The sequence below is a fragment of the Saccostrea cucullata genome, unplaced genomic scaffold, assembly GCF_032062105.1.
Source record: "Saccostrea cucullata isolate Sc308-1 unplaced genomic scaffold, CSIRO_AGI_Scuc_v1 ctg11166, whole genome shotgun sequence".
Classification (NCBI taxonomy): domain Eukaryota; kingdom Metazoa; phylum Mollusca; class Bivalvia; order Ostreida; family Ostreidae; genus Saccostrea; species Saccostrea cuccullata.
Window position 1 is genome coordinate 1 of NW_026923225.1, and position 21571 is coordinate 21571.

At 34.2% G+C, this 21571-nt stretch overlaps 1 protein-coding gene across 1 annotated transcript; it reads right to left on the reverse strand.

Annotated features, from left to right (window-relative positions):
* Positions 1 to 2585: 2585 nt before the first annotated feature.
* LOC134263463 (inverted formin-2-like) lies at positions 2586 to 21529 on the reverse strand. Its single transcript, XM_062745816.1, has 10 exons — positions 21522 to 21529; positions 20384 to 21372; positions 20082 to 20224; positions 19405 to 19569; positions 17861 to 18118; positions 17461 to 17642; positions 4096 to 4216; positions 3696 to 3860; positions 3521 to 3605; positions 2586 to 3438 (listed from the first exon to the last, which is right to left on the reverse strand). Exons 1-10 carry the CDS (start codon positions 21527 to 21529, stop codon positions 2930 to 2932), a joined length of 2625 nt encoding a protein of 874 aa, XP_062601800.1. The 3' UTR covers positions 2586 to 2929.
* Positions 21530 to 21571: the final 42 nt, after the last annotated feature.

Here is a 21571-nt window from a genome sequence, read left to right on the forward strand (position 1 = left end):
CAAACAGTAATCAAGATCAAAAGTCCATAAAACAATACAAAATAGGAGCAGAGCAAACACGGACCTCCAAAACATCAGAGGTAGGATCAGGTGCCATTGAGGATTAAGCATCCCCTGCCGACCGGTCACACCCGCCGTGTGCTCCTTGTCATGATCGGGAACTAACGGAGAAATCCGCCGTCAATATATATAGTGTATAGATAACGGACGGACAATTAGTATGAATAAATCTGTCAGCATTTGAACTCAATGATAAATTGTATTTGCTGACATGGTTATTGTATCGACCAAAGAACTTACGAAATGATGACTATAAACGAGACTGTTGATATTCTTGTTTCATCAACTTATTCGCAATACTTTACCTCGTTTTAAAAATGTTCATACGTAGAGCATGCTCTTGTGTATCGAATCAACTGAGATATATAAACGCCGTATTCAAGTGATGAAGGTATATTACTGCATAAGTAAGGGAAGTTGACGATAGAAAAGTTAAAGTCATCACGTTTATCATAGAGCTTGGTTGTTAGATTACAAATAACGTCTTTTCAAGTAAAATATCCAAGTACTAAACAGAACTTAAAGCTTTAACATCATGATTGATCTTCCTTTTGCATAAAATGTTCTTGTAACCAGATTCCCTATGAATTAGATTTTCACAGAACGTTCTTAAGACCGAGAACCATTCCAGTGAAAATGTCTTCCACACGTAATTTAATATGTTTGACTGTTGTTGTTGTTTTTTTTTAACTAAAATCTTCCTTCCTTTTTTTTAGCTAAAAGAATTTTCATGTTTACAAGTAAACTTTGTACTGTTGTAAAAGAATGAAATTATAAAGAAATTCACCGTGTATATGTATGTGTTTATATGCTTTGCTTATGTATATAGTTTGCTTTGTATACTTGTGAAAGTCAATAATAAAAAAAAATCTTTCACTACAAATATGAACCTAATAATTTAGATTAAGTTTCAATCAGAATGTTTTCTACATTAGTCTAAAAATTCTTTGAATTTGAGAAGTTCTTTTCAGCAAAATAGGGGATAATGAAAGACGTTATACCGTTGTAAACTTTTTAAAATACTATAATTATGCATGTCTAACAGCATCCATTATTTGTAACCTAAAGGTTTAAAAGACGAAGTTCTCAATTTCGTTGCCGAGGAAAAACTCATGCAAACATAAAAAAAAACATTTGAGGTCATCAAATATAACAAAAAATTCTTATTTTAAACATAACACCGATCTACGAATTAAAGCTATTGCGACAGGAAACATTGCTATAAGGGTTCTCCTTTCCAGACTTAGTTCAGAGTGTACCTAATCAGTTGATCAGGGCTATTTTTCGTGCAAAAAGAGGAACAACTACGTAATGTAAAGTAAATTAGTATCAATAATGAGTATGAAACATAAAAAAAATACATAAATCATCAAAACTTTGAATTGTGCCCTTGTTAAGTAGTAGAACACATATTTCAGCAAGTTTAAATGTGCTTTTAATTAGTTCACAAAAAAGTTTTTAAAATGCAAAAGGTCTTGAAAACATATATTTAGCATTCTTTGTCTGTTGTAACACTTGTTTATTTCATATATTTATATGTATACAGATATACATAGTAAGCTTTGATACTCGGGTTTAAAATACAATTCATAAAAAGAATTAAATTGTACAAGCATATTGTATATTCACATATATACGAATAATTCGTTCAAATAATCCTTTAAAAATTACCACCTCTAGATGTGATAAGTTAAAAAACTATTTGTTATTAAGTTTAAATTGTGAAAAAACTTAGAAAAATAACATATATGTATTATAAATTCAGCACTATTGTACAAGTAATTGAAAATGTTAAGGAAAACTCTTCAAATTAATTCTTGATTTAAGGTATTGATCCTATTAAAGTGGGAACAGTTTAAGAAGCTAATAGTGGTGGAGAGGTCTCATGAATGGATCCCACGCGCAACATAACCTGCTCAATATGCAGGTCTTAGTACAAAATTATCATATCCTACATGGGATTCTACGTTTTGTGTAGAGGAATCAAGTTGAGCAACAATATCATTTTCAATTTGCATTACCTCTACTATTAAATACAGAAATGTCTTCCCCCACATCACACGTCATTTTAGATTTTGGCATTTCTTTAAATCAAAAACCTCTTCCACTATAAATATGAATCTAATAATTTAGATTAAGTTTCAATCAGAATTGTTTTCCCGGCCACATTGGTGTAAAAACAATGCTATGCACTAGAGAAGTTCTCTTCGGCTAATTAAGAGATAATGAAAGCTGATAATACCGTGTCCTTGTTTTGTGTTTCCTAAAATACTTTTTCGATGTACCATCTAGAAGCATCCCATATTTGTAACCTAAAAAGGTTTTTATCCGAAGTTAATTTCTCAAATCCCTTTCCCTGAATAACTTATTCAAACTTAAATATTTACATTTCATATGTTTTTTGCATATAACGTGAATTGAAATGCTTTGATACTAAGTCAATAAATCAAGTAATAAAATATAGAATTTGAGCTAAAAATACAATTCGTAAAAAATTAAATTGTACGAGCATATTTCATATTCACCGATACACGAATTATTCATTCATTGACAAATAATCCTAAAAGAAAAAGTACTTAATTGTAGATGTATAAGTGAAATAAAAATTATTAATAGGTTTAAATTGTGAAAGAAACAATAAAAGTATAACATATCATAATTATATGTATAAATTCTGCACTATTGTATTTGATTGTGTTAGGGGAAAGGTCTTCATATTAATTCATGATATAAGGTTTCAGTCCATTTAACAGGGCAAGAAGCTAATATACATTCACCAGCGGTGGAGAGGTCTTATGAATTGATCCCATACAAACCATAACCTGCTGCAATACGTAGATCTTAGAACAAAATCATTATATCTTTGTAATCATACATGAGATTCTGTGTTTTGTGAAGTAGAATCTAGTTGAGCGACAATATCATTTTCATTTGCATTACCCCTACCATTAGATACAGGTTTATTGTCAAGAGAGTAATTTCCTGAGTCTACAGTGTCTGGTTTAGCAGAACTTTTCACTTCATTGTCATTTTGAGGTTGTTTTTGGGATTGTCTGGATTTCTTATCATTGTCAGATTTACTGGAGGAATCATCAGATTTGGAGGAGTCCGAGTCACTGCTTTGATGTGTATCTTTATTCTTTTCTTTCACAGAATCAACAGAAACCCCTGTAGTCCCCACGTCTAACAGAGGAGAGGAGGACATTTTTACGATACGTTTGGGGGATGGAATCGGGGAAGTTTTGGCTTTTGGGTCCTCCTTTTTGGCTGAGGGTGCTGATGGAGTTGTCTTCCGTAGTTTGAAGCCCTTTCTTATGTCATTTAGTAAACGATCAATGATACATCCATCCTCGTCGGGTTCTGGTACTGTTGGTCCATCTGAAAATATTTCTTTTTGTTAAAAACAAAACCAAACAAGAAGAAGATACAGAGCTGTCTACAGATATGCATTTTGACCTACGTTTAGCTCGTTTGCTGGCCATTTCTTGTTGCTGCTTTTTCCTGCGCTCTGCCTTTTCTTCCTGCTGTTTTCTTTGAAGATTCTCCTGTTTGAAAATTCAAAAACATATGAGTGGTGGGGTTTTTATCAAAGTGTAATTTGAAGTGAAAAAAGTCCTTTCACTTGTAATTTTTACCTTTTGGCACTGTTTAACACGCTCACAGAACGTATTTAGGTTGTTTATGCATTCCTCTAATTTAAACGATTTTTCGTTTTCACAGAAGTAGCTGACCAGCTGTTTGGTCAGTTCGGTGATTTCCTGTAATTTCTTGTCTAGGGATGCCATTTCTTCCTCGGCGTCCTAAAAATACCAGGGTAATGGTTATTTTCTGTGTAATCAATCTATATTTTTCTACAATGTTTTTAAAGACAGGGAAAAATACGATTTGACCATTAGTTTCAGTTTTATTTCTGCAAAACAAACATGTACATATACATTAAGCTATCATTAATTGAAATATTAAGTTTGAATTGCTGTTGTATCCGATGGCAGCTAGGTAAACCAAGCTGCATCATCCCTAGGTCGCATAACTTACCTGAATGAAAGTTTTGAGTTGGTTTTTGACGTCTTCGGGACAAGTCTCTAAATCTTTGTGAAGTTTTTTGACGTTGGTCTTCAACTGTTTCACTTCAGCTGTTAAAGCATCTACTGTCAACCTTTACAAAAATGGCGGACAGTTGCTTTCATTAAATTCGCGAAAGACACATATAATATTAAAATATGCCTTTAAGTTGAAAATTTGGCAAAGCAAAATGTTAAATAATAAAAATATTAGAACATAGTTAATTGATTCTAAGGCTTCTTAATATTATGAATGCAAAAAGAACAAAATAACAAGAGATATTAAACGTGATTATTAGCTAAGTACCCAGAACTTGTATTTTCATTTCCCTCTATTTTCCTCTTAAAGGTCAAATATAATATTTATGTGAAAATTCATAATTATTCATTATTATCAGCCTCTAGAATAATATTAACTGTGGTTCTATGAGAAAACCAGGCAGAATTGTAAAATATCAATTTTTGAGGTATTTTTAAATGTCATTACTCCATTAAATATTGATAAGGTACACATCACTGATAAAAAATCATGAGGTGAGAAAATTGATAGCTTGTTCTATTTATAGTAACAGGGCCGTCATTAAAACCAGGAAAATAAAGCATAAGAAAGGGCAAATAAAGGGTAAATTTCATTCAATTTCAATGCAGCATTAGAGCCATAAGCAATCATTTACACATAAACTACTAATTTAATATAAAAATTCAAGATTATAATTTATGTTTGATAAAAAAAAAGATTTCTTGTCAAACATGCAATGTTGCCATAGCAACCCGTCAAAAATGTCTCTTTTGACAGAAATATCGTTTCGGATGTAAAGGTACCATAAAAATCTTCATATTAAACAGGGTTAGGACGCTTATTATTTTTAAATTCAAAATTAATTAAAAAGTTAAGTATGTTTGAATTCTCTATGCTATTGGAATTGTTTGGGTTTTGAGAAAATCTGTCGTTTTTGAGTAGTTAATCAGTGTTAAATTATCAGAGAAATTTGGGTGAAAATTAACATAAACACAATAAACAAAAGACAAATGTTGCTTATTAACTGATTGTTATTTTTCATTAATGTTGACCTATAAATAAAAATAATTGTTCAAAATAAAATCAAACAATTAACAGGTTTAATTAATTAAAAATGCCTTTCATGAGACATAAACTTGAAGTTTCAGCATAGTTATCTCCCTTTACGGTTCTCTCTAGGGAATGAGACACATAAGGTACATGCATGAATATGGCAGCTTCCAGGCATGGTGAAAGATTTGACTTTTCAAGGTCATGCACTTCTGTTGCATGTGGAGGACTTACAGAAAGTATATATTCATGTCGAAAAAAAATATTGTCACACTTGGTGCATTGTCAAGCTGTCCCTAAACAACATCAAGTGACAATACCCGAGGGCGTTCTCTTGCTTTACCAAAGTTACAAAAGAGTATGTAAATTTCAAAATATGTCAAACGAGTCACAGAAATAGTCTTTGTACTTATTGGTACAAGACTCTAGGCGATGTTCACACCCGTTGCACCCACCAGACCAGAAGGAGAAACCAGACAGAGGAGTTAATTGCCCCGTTTCCAAAGAGATATGGCTACAAGAGAGGATACTTGTACCCGTTGGTAAGTGATATATAATGAACACTACAATGACATTATCTTATACATGGATACAATTTTGATTGGTCCTCAGATGATTTTTAAGAATTTCTGGTGTAATATATGAGAGAATATTGATTCGATGTAGATTTACATATAATTTAATTACATTCCATATATATTTTGCTAAATAAAGTGGAGAGCTATGACATTCAAATTGACAAAGCTGCATACAAATAAAATTGATAGGAGAGTCTAAAGGATATCAATATGATTTTTATTATGAATCATATCACATCTAGGTGTAGTACACCATCGACTCGAGTAAGTTACTAGACTACAATGTGTACGTTAAAACATAAATATAATTCATAAGTGTCTTCAAAGCTCATGTGTACATATTGGATCTCAAAGAATCCTATCCACATGCACAATGATTTTCTTTTTAATGTAGGGGTTATATTTTTTATTTAAAGAAAAATAAGTAACCTCAGGTGCCTGTGATCCCATTCAATTAGAATGGATATCTGTTGAAAAGCAAGAAAAATCTAAGTTGCTCTCATTAAATTGCAGGTTTATGAAGGAATCATTCTGAAAGGCACAGAAAAACTTACTCCACTAAAGTGGACATTGAGGTTGATCATTGATGATAGGTTCAAGGTTGGTACATTGTATACATGTGATAATATTGCATAACCCACAAACAACACCTATTATATGAATGTTCAGGACACTAATAAAAACTCAAAGCCCCTTCCCCCCTCCATCCAATCTGAGGATTTTTTTATTAATAAGGAAATGCATGTTGTCTGCAATATTTTAAAAAATTAAGGCTTATCATTTCTCCGAGACAGAGACATATAAAACCATATTTTATATGTCTCTGTCCGAGATTAACATCTTTTAGTTTAAGATTGAAAATTTATAAAGCAATGAATAAATGATCTTGCTATATGTTTACTGCACAAGTACAACAGAAAGCACTAATAAATTTTGAAGTTGGTCTTCAATGTGCTAAATTACACAACAACAAATCTACAGATGTACCTACCAAAAAAAAAAATCAGAGTACATAAACAGTTTTGTAAATGATTACTTCATTTATATCAAGGAATCTGTGGAAAGTTTTTAAAAGGGGCGTCATGTAATCTTATAGGCAGTTAAACTACAACCCAATTAACACATCCCATATACTTTCTTTGTCCAAAAACAAAAAAAAATGGAGAAATAAAACAGCCAATCAAACTCTATTTTAAACTATACATATGAATTAGTTCCTCTTGTAAAAGTGAGGTTGAAATCCTGTAGATTTTTATAAGTTGATCTGTGTTTCACTGTATTGCTCTGAAGCCAGAATAGTGAGAATACTATTCCTAGTGATCAAATTATTTAGAAATAAAATCCCACTCGTGTATAAAAAGAGAAAATAAATTAAAATATAAATACAATACATAACATGATAAATATTCATTAAAGTATAAGAAGCTAGAGTAAGGGCTATAATTTTGAAAATAGATGACTTTTGTCTGCATTACTGACTATCACATTGTCATGTAAATGATGTAAATCATATTTTTTGTTATTTCAGCTGAATTTTTTAAGCTTGATACTGAGGATATTGAAGAGAAAATAGAATGTGACAATGAACAGTGTCCAGATTTTCTCAACATATCTCAGGGGTGGAAGGTACATATCTAGTTTATTTATTTGTACAAATTTGGTTTACTATAAGGTAAACTATTGCTATCCGTATTCATCCATTGCTCTGCACCATATGTTGGTCATGTACTTTTGAATATTTTAAGCTCAATTTCTCTATGTAATGACTAAATTAAAATTCAAACTAATAAAATATCTGTTGGTAAATTAATTAGGATGGAAAAAGAAGTTAATGACAATTTGTTTTTCATATCTGACATTAGATATTTTCATCCTTTTGTAGAAGCACAAATTTTAGAAGGGAATAAATTTCATTGATTTGTCACCTAAAAAAAGTTTCCAGGCATTAAATTTTGTTGTTTCCAAAGTAAAACTCAGTAGCACTGGTACCTGTAACAACAAAATAAATGAAAATGAATATCCAATGATTATTTCTGCATTTACAGTTTATTGAAAATTCAAGACATTTTTGAAAATCCCTATGAAGTTCCAATTAAAAATAAAAACCTTTATTTCACCAAAACCCATAATGAGATTGAGAGCATATATTTTTATTAGAGTTTATTACTACTGAGCATTGACACACAGACTTCTTTTTTATGCACCCAGATCGGTAGATCTGAGGTGTATATTGTTTTTGTCCTGTCTGTTTGTCTGTTTATCTGTCTGTCTGTTGTCAACTTTAACCTTCACCATAACTTTTGAACCATGGGAGATAGAGACTTCATATTTGGCATGCTTACTTAATTAAGTTCTTTCAAATGACACCAAGGTCAATGACCTTGTGACCTTGACTGTGACATCTGCAAAAACATTTTTTTTTAATTTTCTTGTTTCTGTGTTAAATGGTTAAAGGAATAAGTCAATGAAATTTGACAGCTATAGCTAACCTGGCTTTTTTGAAAATCAAGGTTTAAGTAGTTTATTGATTAAAAATTTTCTCTTCCCGTAAACAACTAATGGGGGTAACTTTTGGAATTTCCTGTCCAAAAACCACTCTAACGATTTTGTCCAAAATGTGCATACACACAGTAGATATAGTCATGTACTAAATATACAAAATAGCAAAAATTAAACGACAGGAATATTTTGGGGTAGGTGTGTTGTACATCCTTAAGAACCACAGTGTGTTAGGTAAGATGAAACTTATAGGGAAGCATCCTGGCCAGTGGGGTAGTGTAGATTCATATCTGTTCAAATCATGACCCCCAGGGCTGGGGCGGGGCCACGATTGATAATCAAAGTTTATACTTGTATGGGAAAAAAATATTGAACTGATTTCTGCTTTTTTCCTAGCCATAGTGCCTCGGTGAACGATATGGCCCATGAGCATCTTATGTTTAATATTCCATGGAAGAATTGTCTTTGAAGTGTGATTATAGTCAGAATTATGTCGTCTTCAACATTTACAATATCTCTTATCAAAACTTATCTTTTTCAGAGCAATCCAGTCAGAATACAGAGTTTTGTCTGAGTCAGTCATCCTAAGGAACCGTATGTGACTACTGGAGACGACCCACATACTATCGAGAAAAGCTAAACAGGAGTATGAAACTGTCTGATGGTAAATTCACGTCCTTACGCTTCACCCTGAATACATCATTAGATGAGGTACAGCAGTCTATAAAAGACTATGTGACACAGAAAGCCAATGAAGTTATTCAGTGTGCCTTTGAATGCATTGCACCTTGCAAGAAAATGCTTTTAATTAATGCACTTGTTATATAGAAAATATTACATGCTGGAGGAAAAAAGATAGAAACTGATGCATTTACAGAAGCCTTAATAAAAGCATACGATCAGGATCATCAGGCTGATGGACATCAGAGTCAAGTACAGATTCTCTCATTTTTTGTGAACAACTTTTCAAAAACTGAACTTTGTAAAATGTCGCATGGTTTAACAAAGTACAAAATAGATTGTGCAAGAAAATATGCATCAACTAATATTGTCCTGGCTACTTTTTCATCCTTTGTTAAAACAAAACAGTGGAGCTACAGTCTCCTCAGAGACTGCTGGTCTATCCACATGTACAGAAGTATTTTTACCAAAATGTTCAGTCACTGTACATACATTTTTGAAGTGAAAATATTGATTTTTTAAATAGTAGCCTAATATAGTTTATAAAAGTATGAAACAAAGGGAAATAACTCTGTCGCAAAAAACACAATTTTTTGGAAAAATTCCTCAATTTCAAAATCGCACAGTGTCACCAATAATCAAAACCCGAATAATTGCCTGTAGGAAATTATTATTAAGTTCACAATCTTTATCTTAAAACAAAATAATTTAAAATCTAAGCGTCCAAACCCAGTTTTAAAACATGTCCAATATCGACCCTTTTCCCACATTTTTCAGTCTCTTTTACATCAAGAGTTATTCCCCTTGTGTTTAAATATAGCACTGATTTTTAAGACAAAAAAAAATTGTGCAAAATGAAATAAATAATATATATTTTCTTTTGTTCTTACTTTTGATCACTCAATATTTTAATGAAAAGAAGAGAATGGTGAATGAAAATAGCAATTTTTATAAAATTGTGAATACAAAATGATGATAAAGATGGTGGCTTATGGGGTACCCCCTTGGTGGGCCCCAATATTGAAAATTTTCAGAAATTTTTTTTCTTGTGATTATATGCTATATTGTTGGAGTCTTTTGGGAAAATTTCATTAATGTGAGTGACACTTCATGTATGGCCCCCTGCCTGGTTTTCTCATAGACCCACAGTTAATAACATTCTGAGGTCTGTTTAATTTTTTGTCACCAATTTCATCATAAATGTCGTTTAAACTTACCTGAGTGACAAGTGGATCATTTATTGTAAATCGCTTATCTCCCTTGTTGCATGACGTCATTCGAGACAATGTGAAATAGGAAGTGCATACTATATATTGACGGGTTTGGAAAATTATTGTTCTCTAGATGCTGTCATGTGCGCTTTTAACTTTAATAATAATTCGGGACAAGATATGAGTATATTTATTTATTGTTTACGAACCTGAAATTGAGGAGAATACTAGTATTCATATTAAAAGGAGAGTCTACGAGAAATGGTTTTGAGCCCAATAAACATACAAAGCTATAAATATGACCAATATTTTTACATAGACCAGTTTACAGGCACGTAGCCACAAGCGAGGGGATGCAGAGGGAGCCTCCCCATTTTTTCACAAACATTACGCTTACTAGGATTTCGAGTTTGGGCAATTCACCCCCTCCCCTTTTTGTTGTTTGTCAACTTTAAAAACTTTTCTCTGGCTGTCCCCCTTTCACAAACGATGCACTACGTTGCTGGTTTAGCCTACAGTTTAATTAAATATAAAATGTCTGACGGATTTTTTGGGTTTATTTCAAAACTTTAAAAGTCGTATTTTAGTTTCTCAGTTTATAGGTTTTAAAGCCCCAATACTGTTTCAAGGGAAAGGTTTTAAAATTTTTATTTGAATTATTTTAGTTACAGTACTGTACTAGACAAGATGAGAGGCACCTGAGATTTTGCCCTCTCTCTCCTATTAAAAATTTAACTAAGACAATATACATGAATTCCTCGTCTACATACCAATACCATGAATATATACTTTGATATTTTCTGTTTTTGTTGAGTTACAGAGACAGGCAAGTAGCATCGTTTTTGAAAGTGGGGGGGCCAACCTGACAAAAATTTTTTTTACTTACCTGAAAAAGTTGACAAGCAAAAAGGAAATGTTAAAAGTTGTCAAAATTCAAAAAGTCGAAAATCCTATTTCGTGGGGGGGGGGGGGGGGGGGGGGGGGGGGGGGGGGGGGGAGTGGCTAACTTTTTTCAACACCAACTTTCTTTCAATTCAAACTTCTTGGGGTAAATTTCCTTTATAACACTACACTGTGCTGAAATGTGGGGGGGGCCACCCTTCCTTTCAGTATACATTTTCTATAGTAAAGGTAATGTCGGGAGAAAAAGTGGCCCCCCCTGATACTACGTGCCTGAGAGATTGTCCCTTTACAGTATGTGCTTGGTGTATATTTACATACATGTATTACGCGGCACCAAGTCAAAAGAACATGTATCTTGCCGTAAACTACATGTACCTCTAGCATGCTGTCAAAGCCATAAAAAGTACTTGTAGTTTTCATAAACCGTAAAAGAACAATTTCTAAAACTTGACAGAAAACGGAAGATGATAATCAAATATAGATTTATTGAGACTATTTGTTTATTTATTTATTTATTTATTTTTCACTCATATGAAGACGCCATAATTTGCCGGCGGAAAGCTGAAAATTTTGTCCTGTGCTCGGCACTTAGGGCCATTGAGCAAGGAGGGATCTTTTTCTTGGCAGCACCTACGGCGACACGGGACCTCGGTTTATACGGTCTCATCCGAAGGACCGAATCAAATATCAAAGTATTGGTACGATAACAAGGAAAAATTTTTTTTTGAAAAGATAGACAAGGAAATCGGAATTATCGTGTCCAAAAATATCTCGGTGGGGGTGGTGGATGTACATCAACCATTTTTCAGGTGCCTGCGCACAAGACGGAAGGTTACCGAGGCTGTTATAGACCCATCCGAGAAATCTGCGATAAGAGAGATGTACAATAAATGTACGTAGACTAGAAAATGGTAGAGAAAAAAAAACTATCTGTATGTTTTTATCGTGTATATAAATGTTATATTCTTTTAAACAAACTAAATTAATGTTAAGCATATGGTGAGCAAGGGAAGCAAACTTAATATGAAAAGGGGGGGGGGGGGTAAACAAGCCAAAAAGATTCTTGATTAAAAATGTGACCCCCCCCCATAAAAAATGAAAGGGGTTGCCTTTTTCTTATATATATAAGTTTATTGTCCGTCTCAGATATATTTTCTCAAGAATGCTTTTATTTACTTCCATGCAGTTGCACTTTTTTCTATTATAATATTATCAACTAGAGCCGAGCTCGTTGCAAAGCAACGAGTAGGTCTTCCGTTGGAGCTGTGGACAGGAAGTACCGACCTTGGGTCAAGGTTACTGCACTTTCTTATGAAAATAACCTTTTCTTCTCACCATGATCCTCCAGTGAGTCTTAATTACAAAGTTATGCTTAAACATTTTTTCTCTCTCAGTGACCTTGATTTGCCAGAAAGACCTTTGATCAGGGTGACATGACACAACCTCCAATCATAAGTAATCTATGTTTCAAGTAAGAGCCTCCTATGATTTTCACTTACTAATTCATAACCTGGAAGAGAACATACTTCTTCTGTCAGTGACCTTGATTTCAACAGAATAACCTTGGCTCTTTGTCAAGACAAACCCTCAATCTGAAACAACTTTTAGAAATTCATAACTCTGACAGGTGTTTTACAACTTTTCTGTCATTGGCCCTGAATTTGTTGAAATGACCTTATTAAAGTCATCTGAAAACCGGCGGACTCTAAGCAATTTGATCAAGTATGAACTTAAACAAATATAGTCAGAATGAAAAAATACTATTTTCTGAGTCAAAATCGTAAAAAAAAACCTTTTTATCACAAGCAATCTCTGTATCAAGTATGAGCTTACAGATATTCTCGATTACATATAAATGAATGCAACAAAACATTAATTCTTTCTCAAGTGATCTTGAATTTCCCGTAATATTGCCTTGAATAAATACAATGACACATCCTAGGATCATTTGAAATCTTTGTATCGAGTACAAGCTTCTGGTTTCTTTATGTTATAGCCTATCATTCTGGGAAAAACTTTCAGGGACAGACAGAAATATGGACAGTTAAACAGACCGTTTCATTCCAGTCCCATCCCCACTACCCCCAAAATACACAATCACTTTGCAAGGGAAAACTCTAGTCATGATTTGAAAAAAAGTAATCTTTTTTATATCAGGAAGCTTTCATAAATATGGTTTCTTATACTTGCCCTGAAGGTCATAAGGTCATATTCATAAGAATAATATTTCAAAACGACCCCCTTTTTTTTAACTGACCGTTTTCTTCATTGTTTTCATTTCATATCCCCCAAGGTTGCCCGCATAACGCAGTGATTAGAGAGACTGCTCTATAGTCGCGAGGTAAGGATCAGCTCCTTACGTCGTGGTTTCGAATCCCACTCTGGGACGTGGGGACCTGTTCTTCCGATGAGACCGTATAAAACAAATTCCTGTGTCGGTTTAGGTGCTGGCACAAAAAAGATCCCTCCCTGCTCAAAGGCCCTATTAAGTGCCGATTATAAGACAATTAATGTTTAACTATGGTGTCGGTTATGATTTCAACAGTTTAAATTAGGAAATAAAAGTGTGTAATTACATGATAAATTTCTGATATTCAGTACATGAAGCTGCAGATTCTTATATAAGTTCTTAAATTTTCGATTCCGCACATACGATGCGGGTTTACTACTACTTACATGTTCATTGTATAGTCTGCTACTGATATTTTTAAAATCACGGAACAAAATTAAAATGTTAGCACACTATACTAATCATTTTCAGGTTTTGAATAAATTATTACACAAATTAAATTCATTGCTTTAAAATCTTGAATTATTTTTTCAACCTGTAATAAAAATGGGCATTGTGCAAGCACAGAAGTCACTTATGAAGTTTACAGGTGCGGAGATACTTATCGAGGTTTAGTCCATTTCATTGAGTATAATTCTAATTAGATCCTAATGAAGATTTCCTTTAAAAGTTTAAAAATGAAATAGCCATGGTAAAAATCTGTGACAAAAAAATGTGTTTGGGAAAATTTGTGTTGTAAACAGATTTGTTTGTGTGTTAAAAGCACAAAGAAATATAGGCTTGTGCATTTAAATCAATATTGGTTGAAGTTAACTAACCGCAGATCGCCAGTCCTTACACTATGAATCTTGTAAAATTAGATTTAACATTTGACCACGCTGTGTAAATTAATGTCAACAAGCGATGGAAGGAATGATTGGTCGCGTAATTGTAAACAAACACAAAGCCTAGATAGCTAGAAACATGTATCACGATCAAATTTAAAACAAAGATAAGCCAGCATATTAATCTCAAATATCCGACAAGAATAATTTTCCATTAATTGTAAAATAGTTTTAATACACCAATTATTTTGTCTATGACTACGCGGTCAATGGTTCGCCTCGGTGTGTAGCTTTAGATTTTCTTGGACACGTGTAATCGTAAGATTACGCAATGGTACACACGCTTAAAATCTGGGTTCCAGGTGAATGTGAGAATCGCGCGGTAAATAATTTTTGTATTATTTGACTCTTTAAAAGTTCTTTTTATTAGATCCAGGCGTTTATCGTTTTCGTTCATATTGTTTGTGTTCATATTTAAACGAAGAAAAGATACTAGTTCGTGCTTTTTCTATAACTCTTTCTCGTGGAAAGATCTTGATTAATAAAATGAAAATGATGCCATTGAATACTCTGCACGGGAACCAAGGAACACGTTTAAAACCTAATTTTAAAAAAGAGATATGATACAGCGTTGTAAAATATTTATTACTTATGGCAAGTTTACTGCAATTCTACGCATAAATACTAAAGAGTTTTCCTTCAATAGCAAGATGAGAACCGTCTAGCTTTCTTTCCTATAATACGCAAGACTCGAACAAATTAATATTTTCATATGACAGAGATAGTATTAAGCAACAATTTAATACATTTGAAAAAATGAATTTAACCATTCTGTGTTTTTATTTGTGTTTAATTGTGGGTCGCTGGATTACCCGCCGATTGATTCCCGGTGACCGACTTTAACCCACGTTATCGAGGGAGGCGCGTTATATAATTGTAAACAAACAAGGTGAATGTAAAGGCGTGCGCTTAGTAAACAAGCATGACAATTTGGGAAAAAAGCATAAAACACTTCAAGAACTTTATTCTAAAGAATATTAGCATCCAATGTAGCCATGATTTTTATTTAAAGTAAGTTTGTTTTATATACACGCATGAGAAACTCTCATTTACAAGCTGAGCGAAAAGAATTACCTGTACAGATTTTAATCATGACTAGAACAAAATAACAATTTCATAAGATCAGTAAGATGTTAATTCACAACTTTATTATCATAAGTCACTCGAAATATTAATCGTTTTTGAGATATATAGCAAAAACTTTCAAGGGCACTAGATCCCTAATTTTAGGGGCCAGCCCCTTTTTAATGATATAAAATGAAAGCTCTTGCAATTATGCACAACTTTTATTCAACATGTCTTAACAAAATATTTTTAGTTTTCAAGATAAAAAGGAAAATATGTGTAAATTTTCGCTCTTTTAGGCGTTCTATTTTTTGACCCCTATATAGCGCCATTTTGAATGCAGAAATCGAAAAACAAAAATAAATGTGCACAACTTCAATCCTTCTGTTATCCAAAACAAGTAAAATTTCTGCTTCAGCTTTTGTGGTCTCTGAGCCTTTATCCGGAAACGAAAGCCTATGATTTTTCGTTTAAAGGGAAATAACTCAAAACCGGAAGTGACTTTTTGAAATTTTAGTCATTATTCTGATAGAGTTTATAAACGTCTATAATGTCTGAAAATTTGAGCGAAATCCGTTGAGAAATGAATGAAATATGAGGCCTCAAAGTTGGCGTCTAGGAAGTAGAAGAAAAAAAAAGAATAATAATCTTTACCAACAGAATCAGTAGAAGGTCTTCCGTTGGAAACGGAAGACCTTAAAAAATAAAACTTCAGTGTTCATGCACACAAGTGATTGTTCCTCCATATTTTACTGTCCACTTTATTTATTTTTCTGCAGTATTTTTATCTTTGACCGGCGTCTTGTCATAGTTACCAAAAGAAAATATAAACTAAATAAGGATGAATAAATTCATATTAAAATATTTTTTTTTAAATAAAAGGGCCTCATGACAAAGATTTTACGCAATGCGTGTCTGTAGGAAGTAATTTCCATTTGGGGGCAAAACAAAGAAAAGTCATTTCGGGAGGATCGAGAGGGACGGACAAATAAAAATTCCTTGTTACGCATTAAGATTCCGTACATACGTACATGTATAGTTATCACGGGTGCTTGGGGACGGGGAAAATTCATACCCTCTGATACTGAAACGGAACGTTCTGTTTTATTATCAGAGTGTGTGGATATTTATACATGTACAAGGCTAATTTAAGCTTAAATTTTGGATTGTTCATTTGTAATCCTTTGTGATATGTCATAGAAAAATATTTCATTCTTAAAATGTCAAAGAATCCTTGGGGTAGGAAACACCCAGGGTGGGTGGTTAGCCCCCCCCCCCCCCGCCCCCCCAAAAAGCACCAGTGTGATAGCAAGATCTTCGGATTCCCACGGATGATAAATTTATATCCGATGATGCAGTAAATTCTATTGATCTATTCATTGTTTACCAAATTATAATTTACTTTTAAAAATCCGGTGTACATATATCCCCTGTTCAAACAGCCATGAAATGTATAGAAAAGAATTTTATAATTTTTCACGAGTGAAAGTCTTGGTCCCATCTATGTATGATGAATAAGGAACAATACTTAAACTCATTTGTTTGTAAACATCTCTGCGGTAATATTAAGTGATTGAGTAAAAACGATCAGGTATGACTAGTGTACATTCGCTAGGTTCTGCGATGATACTTGGTCAGAACTTTGTATGATTTTCATTTCAACCGTTACCGACTTTTCCTTGATTGACTCAAACATACAAAGCCTAGCTATTCTTTATTGAAAGATCTACACGTAACCCTTGTATATCAACATTTATGTTCCCTAAAATTCACCATTCTTTTAGATAATCAAGAGTAGTTACATACTATACTTATATAACTAGATTCCGTCGAGTGTCTCGAATGACGTCACAAAAACGGGAAGTAACTCTATTAGCGAACGTTATTTTTAGTGATATTCAAACAGGTAAATACAGAAAACAACGAGGTTTAAAATTAAAAGAATATTGTAATTCCCTCTTTTTAACTTTTATTTACAACATAAACCAGTTACAAGCATATCTATTTCCTTTGAATTTGACCTTTAAGTCTTCTTGTTGATTTGTTTACATGAATTATCTACATTCATTTATGGAATATTTGTACTTCAAGTACTAATTAGGTACAGAATTATAAGAATTTACTCCTATAATCAGTAGTAAAATAGCATGTGTCCTGACCTTGAAGCTTTGGCTAGATCTGATGACATTTCGTCAACAAAAGCCAGGGCGTCTTTATTTTCCTTCTCCGCCTCCCCCACCAGGTAATGAAGCAGTGTCACCCGAGGCTTGTTGGCCCTCGTGTCCATGAGCTTATTCAGGGAATTTATCCGAAACCCCATAGCATTTCCAGCGTATCCTCCCTAAAGGAATGTTCAGTAGACTCAAAAATACATATAACCTTGAAAATATTTGCTTATTACCAGTATTTTAAATCTGTGACTTTTTTGAGCAAAAGTTTCCTAAAGTGTAAGGTATGACATGCAACAAAATTTACGTGGGTTTAATGACAAGGTATTTGGATATCTAGAACTTTGTATCAATTGATAAAGATCTAAAGATTTACGCATTGAAAAATTACCGCGTTCATGAAATTTCCAGCATGTAAGACGTATCGTAGGAAGACTTTGAAGGACTCGTTCTCTAGAAGGTGTTGGCAGGCCTTCACCACGGCTTCAATGTTTGGTAACAGTGTATCCAATGTTACTCGAAACTCGTCTTTTAGAACCAAGCCATCAATACGAACTTTGAAGGACGCTAACTGTATAAGTTTGAGGAAGAATTTCTCTGCGTTCCCGAGTTTCTCTTTGTCTCCCTCAAAACCTTTGATCATGTTAACCTGATAAACATGAACGAATAGAATAAGAAAGAGAACTCTTAATTCAGAGGTTTAAAGTAGAGTCCCATTGGAACTGTGGATCAGCATGTGTTTACCTGATGATCGAATCAGAGGAAGAAGGTATTTTGAACAAACAAAAATTTGACAGGCACCCGTACCCTAAAACTAACTTTACTGAAAAAGACTTTTCTCGAATTACATGCCTGAACAACATTGTGAGGAACTCAAAGCATGGATGGCAAATATATATAACGATACAGACCTATATTGCTAGAGTACGTTTTGTAATGGATCTGTTTTACTTTACTATCTGACCTTTTCATTCTCAAGTCTATGATTTTATCCTACGGAATAATCATAACCTGTAATGATAGTAAATCTTCGAGGAATAAATGAGAAGGTTATAAAAAGGAGGTTCGACGACAAAGGACGTCTTGAACAATTCATTTGAAAAGAAAAACGTCTCTAATACATATAACCATATGTCTCTTTGAAGTATAGGTTAATGCTTAAAAACTGATAAAATACTGGCTTGAAGTGGGGATGCTGAAATTGAGTTTGGTACGTTGTGGTAAGAACAAGTAGGGTAGCCATGTATAGAGTGATATATATGTCGATAACGAACAGTGTTCAAGCTCAAAAGTCTAATTTAACAATACAAAATAGGAGCAGAGCAAACACGGACCAATGAAAAATCAGCAGTGAGATCAGGTGCCGTGAAGGAGAGAGCATCCCCTGCCGACCGGTCACACCCACCGTGTGCACCTTTATCATGATCGGGAAATAACGGGAAAATCCGTTTTTAATTCAATTCAGTGTGTAAATTATGGCCGAACAATTAGTATGAAAAACACCAGTCAAGTACCCGTGTTTTGCTCCCTTCCGATAAGTAACCTTCGCAGCGATGCCGATTGCTGTATTCTGTAAAAACTATTTTCAGAATATAACTCGTCTTTTATTAGAAGAAATTTAATGATCAGTTTCAAGACAAACACATAGAAAAAACATAAATAAGGCCTTCGTGACCAGGCTATAAAATACTTCATGGGCTTTATGGTTTATAAATCTGATTTACAACCTTTAAATTTTTTTTACTGTTATACATAGTATTCACTTTGAAATTCTAATTATGCTGCATGATATTTTTCTGTACTTGACACTATTTCCTTGGGCTTTTAACGTTCTTTTCTCTCTTTTATCCTTGTATTTTTAAAAATCTTTTCGAAATTCTCTAAAATAAGAATCTTTATGCAATTTTTATTACGTTTCTGTCAATGGCTCTATACCTCATCTGGCTCTGGAAGTATCTTTTGCAGACCGCGCAGGCGCTCTTGGCCAATAACGCTCACATCGCCTGCCTCAATCATGGACATAATTTCATCATGGCTGCACTTAAACTGCTTCAGGAAGATATTCACATTCATGCTTCGCTTTGTATCCAGCAGTAATATCTGAAATTTTTGATTTTATTCTTACAAGATGCGATCATTGTATTAATTGAATGCTCAGCTCCGACGATGTTTTGCAAATAAAACTTTCGATAAGAGGGCATATATCTTAATTAGTTCAATCTTGTGTTGATATAAACTGTATAAAAGACTCCATTACATAAGCAGCATCTCAGATCTTTAAAAAAGAAAAAAGTTTATCGTGGTATCCCTAAATTAAAATCGGAATACATTGTAAAGACACTTAATGATAAAAGTGGGCGTTTATTAGAAATCCAGGAGGCCCGTTCATAAAATTAATCACTGCAACAGTATTGGTTAGAGTAAAACGGAAATAAAATCGACATTTACACACAAGAAATTTACTTTTTTCGGTTTTCCCAAAGCTTTATTGAACTGTGGCACGAAACCTTTTGTAATTCACAGTTATTACTACTTCACATGGCGTATTTTGGGGTATGTAAGTGATTGGTAGGTTGATGAGGAAAACGCTCTTCTGATGTTTACAGTCTTACCTCTGATGGTGGTTTGGTTTTATTTTTCTCGTTTTCTTTCCTCTTCTGGATTTGCTTCTGACAGAACAGTTGTTCTAAAGCTTCATACTTTACACTAATCAGATCCTGCATATCTAGGATTTCTTTCCAGACATTTTCATGAGCTGAATTTTAGAGAGAAAAAAAAAGACTTATTCAAAGCCTCATATATTTTATTTCTATAGCTTAAGAGTCTTCAGCAATTTACATCTTGTCCTAACACAACAAGTGCACAATTTGTTACTCATTTCATTTATCAAAGACATTTGAAAGGCCACACTTACATGATATGGTGTGGGATGGAACTTTTGTCCAGTTGAATGTCTTCATTTTGTGTTTAGGAGTGGGAGTCCACATCTTAGAAGAGGTTACTTGACTACTGGAGAATGTTAATGGTGTCGGTTTTGACTTGATCATCCCAGGTGGAGGTGGTGGTGCGGGTGGCCCACAGCCTGGGGGTGGAGGAGGAGGGGGAGGTGGCCCACAGCCTGGGGGAGGAGGAGGGACTGGAGGCCCACAGCCTGGGGGTGGGGGAGGGGGAGGAGGAGGGTTAGGTATTCCCATACCAGGGGGAGGTGGTGGTGGCGGCGGTGGTGGTGGTGGGCCCACACCTAGGGAAGGTGGGGGAGGGATAGGAGGTTCCATTCCAGGAGGAGGAGGTGGTGGGGGAGGGGGTGGTGGTATAGCAACTTCTTGTGGATATGACAGATCTGATGACCCCATACCTGGTGGGGGTGGTGGTGGCAGGGGTGGGGGTGGTGGAGGTGGGGCTGATCCTCCATTTTGCTGAGAGATTGTAGATGAAGATGATGTTGACTCCGGAATGTTTTGATTTGGTTCTGTTAAGTCTATTTTTGGAGATGAACTGGAATGGATGCTACTTGATGGAGATGATAAATCATCATTCACAAAATTAAAACACTGGTCAATTTCCTTGTCAATTCTTTTAAGTGTATCACAGGATGGCTTTGAATTTTGATTCAATTTTGCTTCTAATGCTTTTTTCAAGTCGGCAGACATTTCTTTGGAGAGGCTGGAAGAGACGGTGTGTGCCGGGGGTGGTGCTGAGACCGATCTGTTTATTGGTGTGGGGTCAGTCTGGACAGCCCTGGACACCCCGGGGTATTTAGGTAAGGCCTCTGTACCCCCCACTGTAGCTCTGTTAACATGGGTCTCATCGATCAGAAAGGCACGCCTCACGGACGTCTCCACTATGTTCCACTGTACATCACTACAAAATAAAATACGTTTTGTCAACTTTTGGTCAAGTCTTCTTTATAGTATAAGGATTGCTCTACATTATTCAAAGCCTTTTTTTTTTAAAAAGCATATGCTTCGTAGTATATTTTAGATTTATTTAATTTTTCCGGATGACAAATGTTACATATTTATCAAAAAGTACTGCTTTTTGTTTTAACTTACTTTTCCATATTTTTCCTACCTTATATTTTTCCTTCCTTTTATTCAAACAT

Bases quoted from the DNA above. Each gene is read 5' to 3' on its own strand.
- LOC134263463 (XM_062745816.1), bottom strand. The intron at 17,643-17,860 runs GTAATTTTTCAA...ACATTCCTTTAG, and splicing joins CTGGAAATTTCATGAACGCG to GGAGGATACGCTGGAAATGC. The intron at 3,439-3,520 runs GTAGGTCAAAAT...AAATATTTTCAG, and splicing joins GGCCAGCAAACGAGCTAAAC to ATGGACCAACAGTACCAGAA.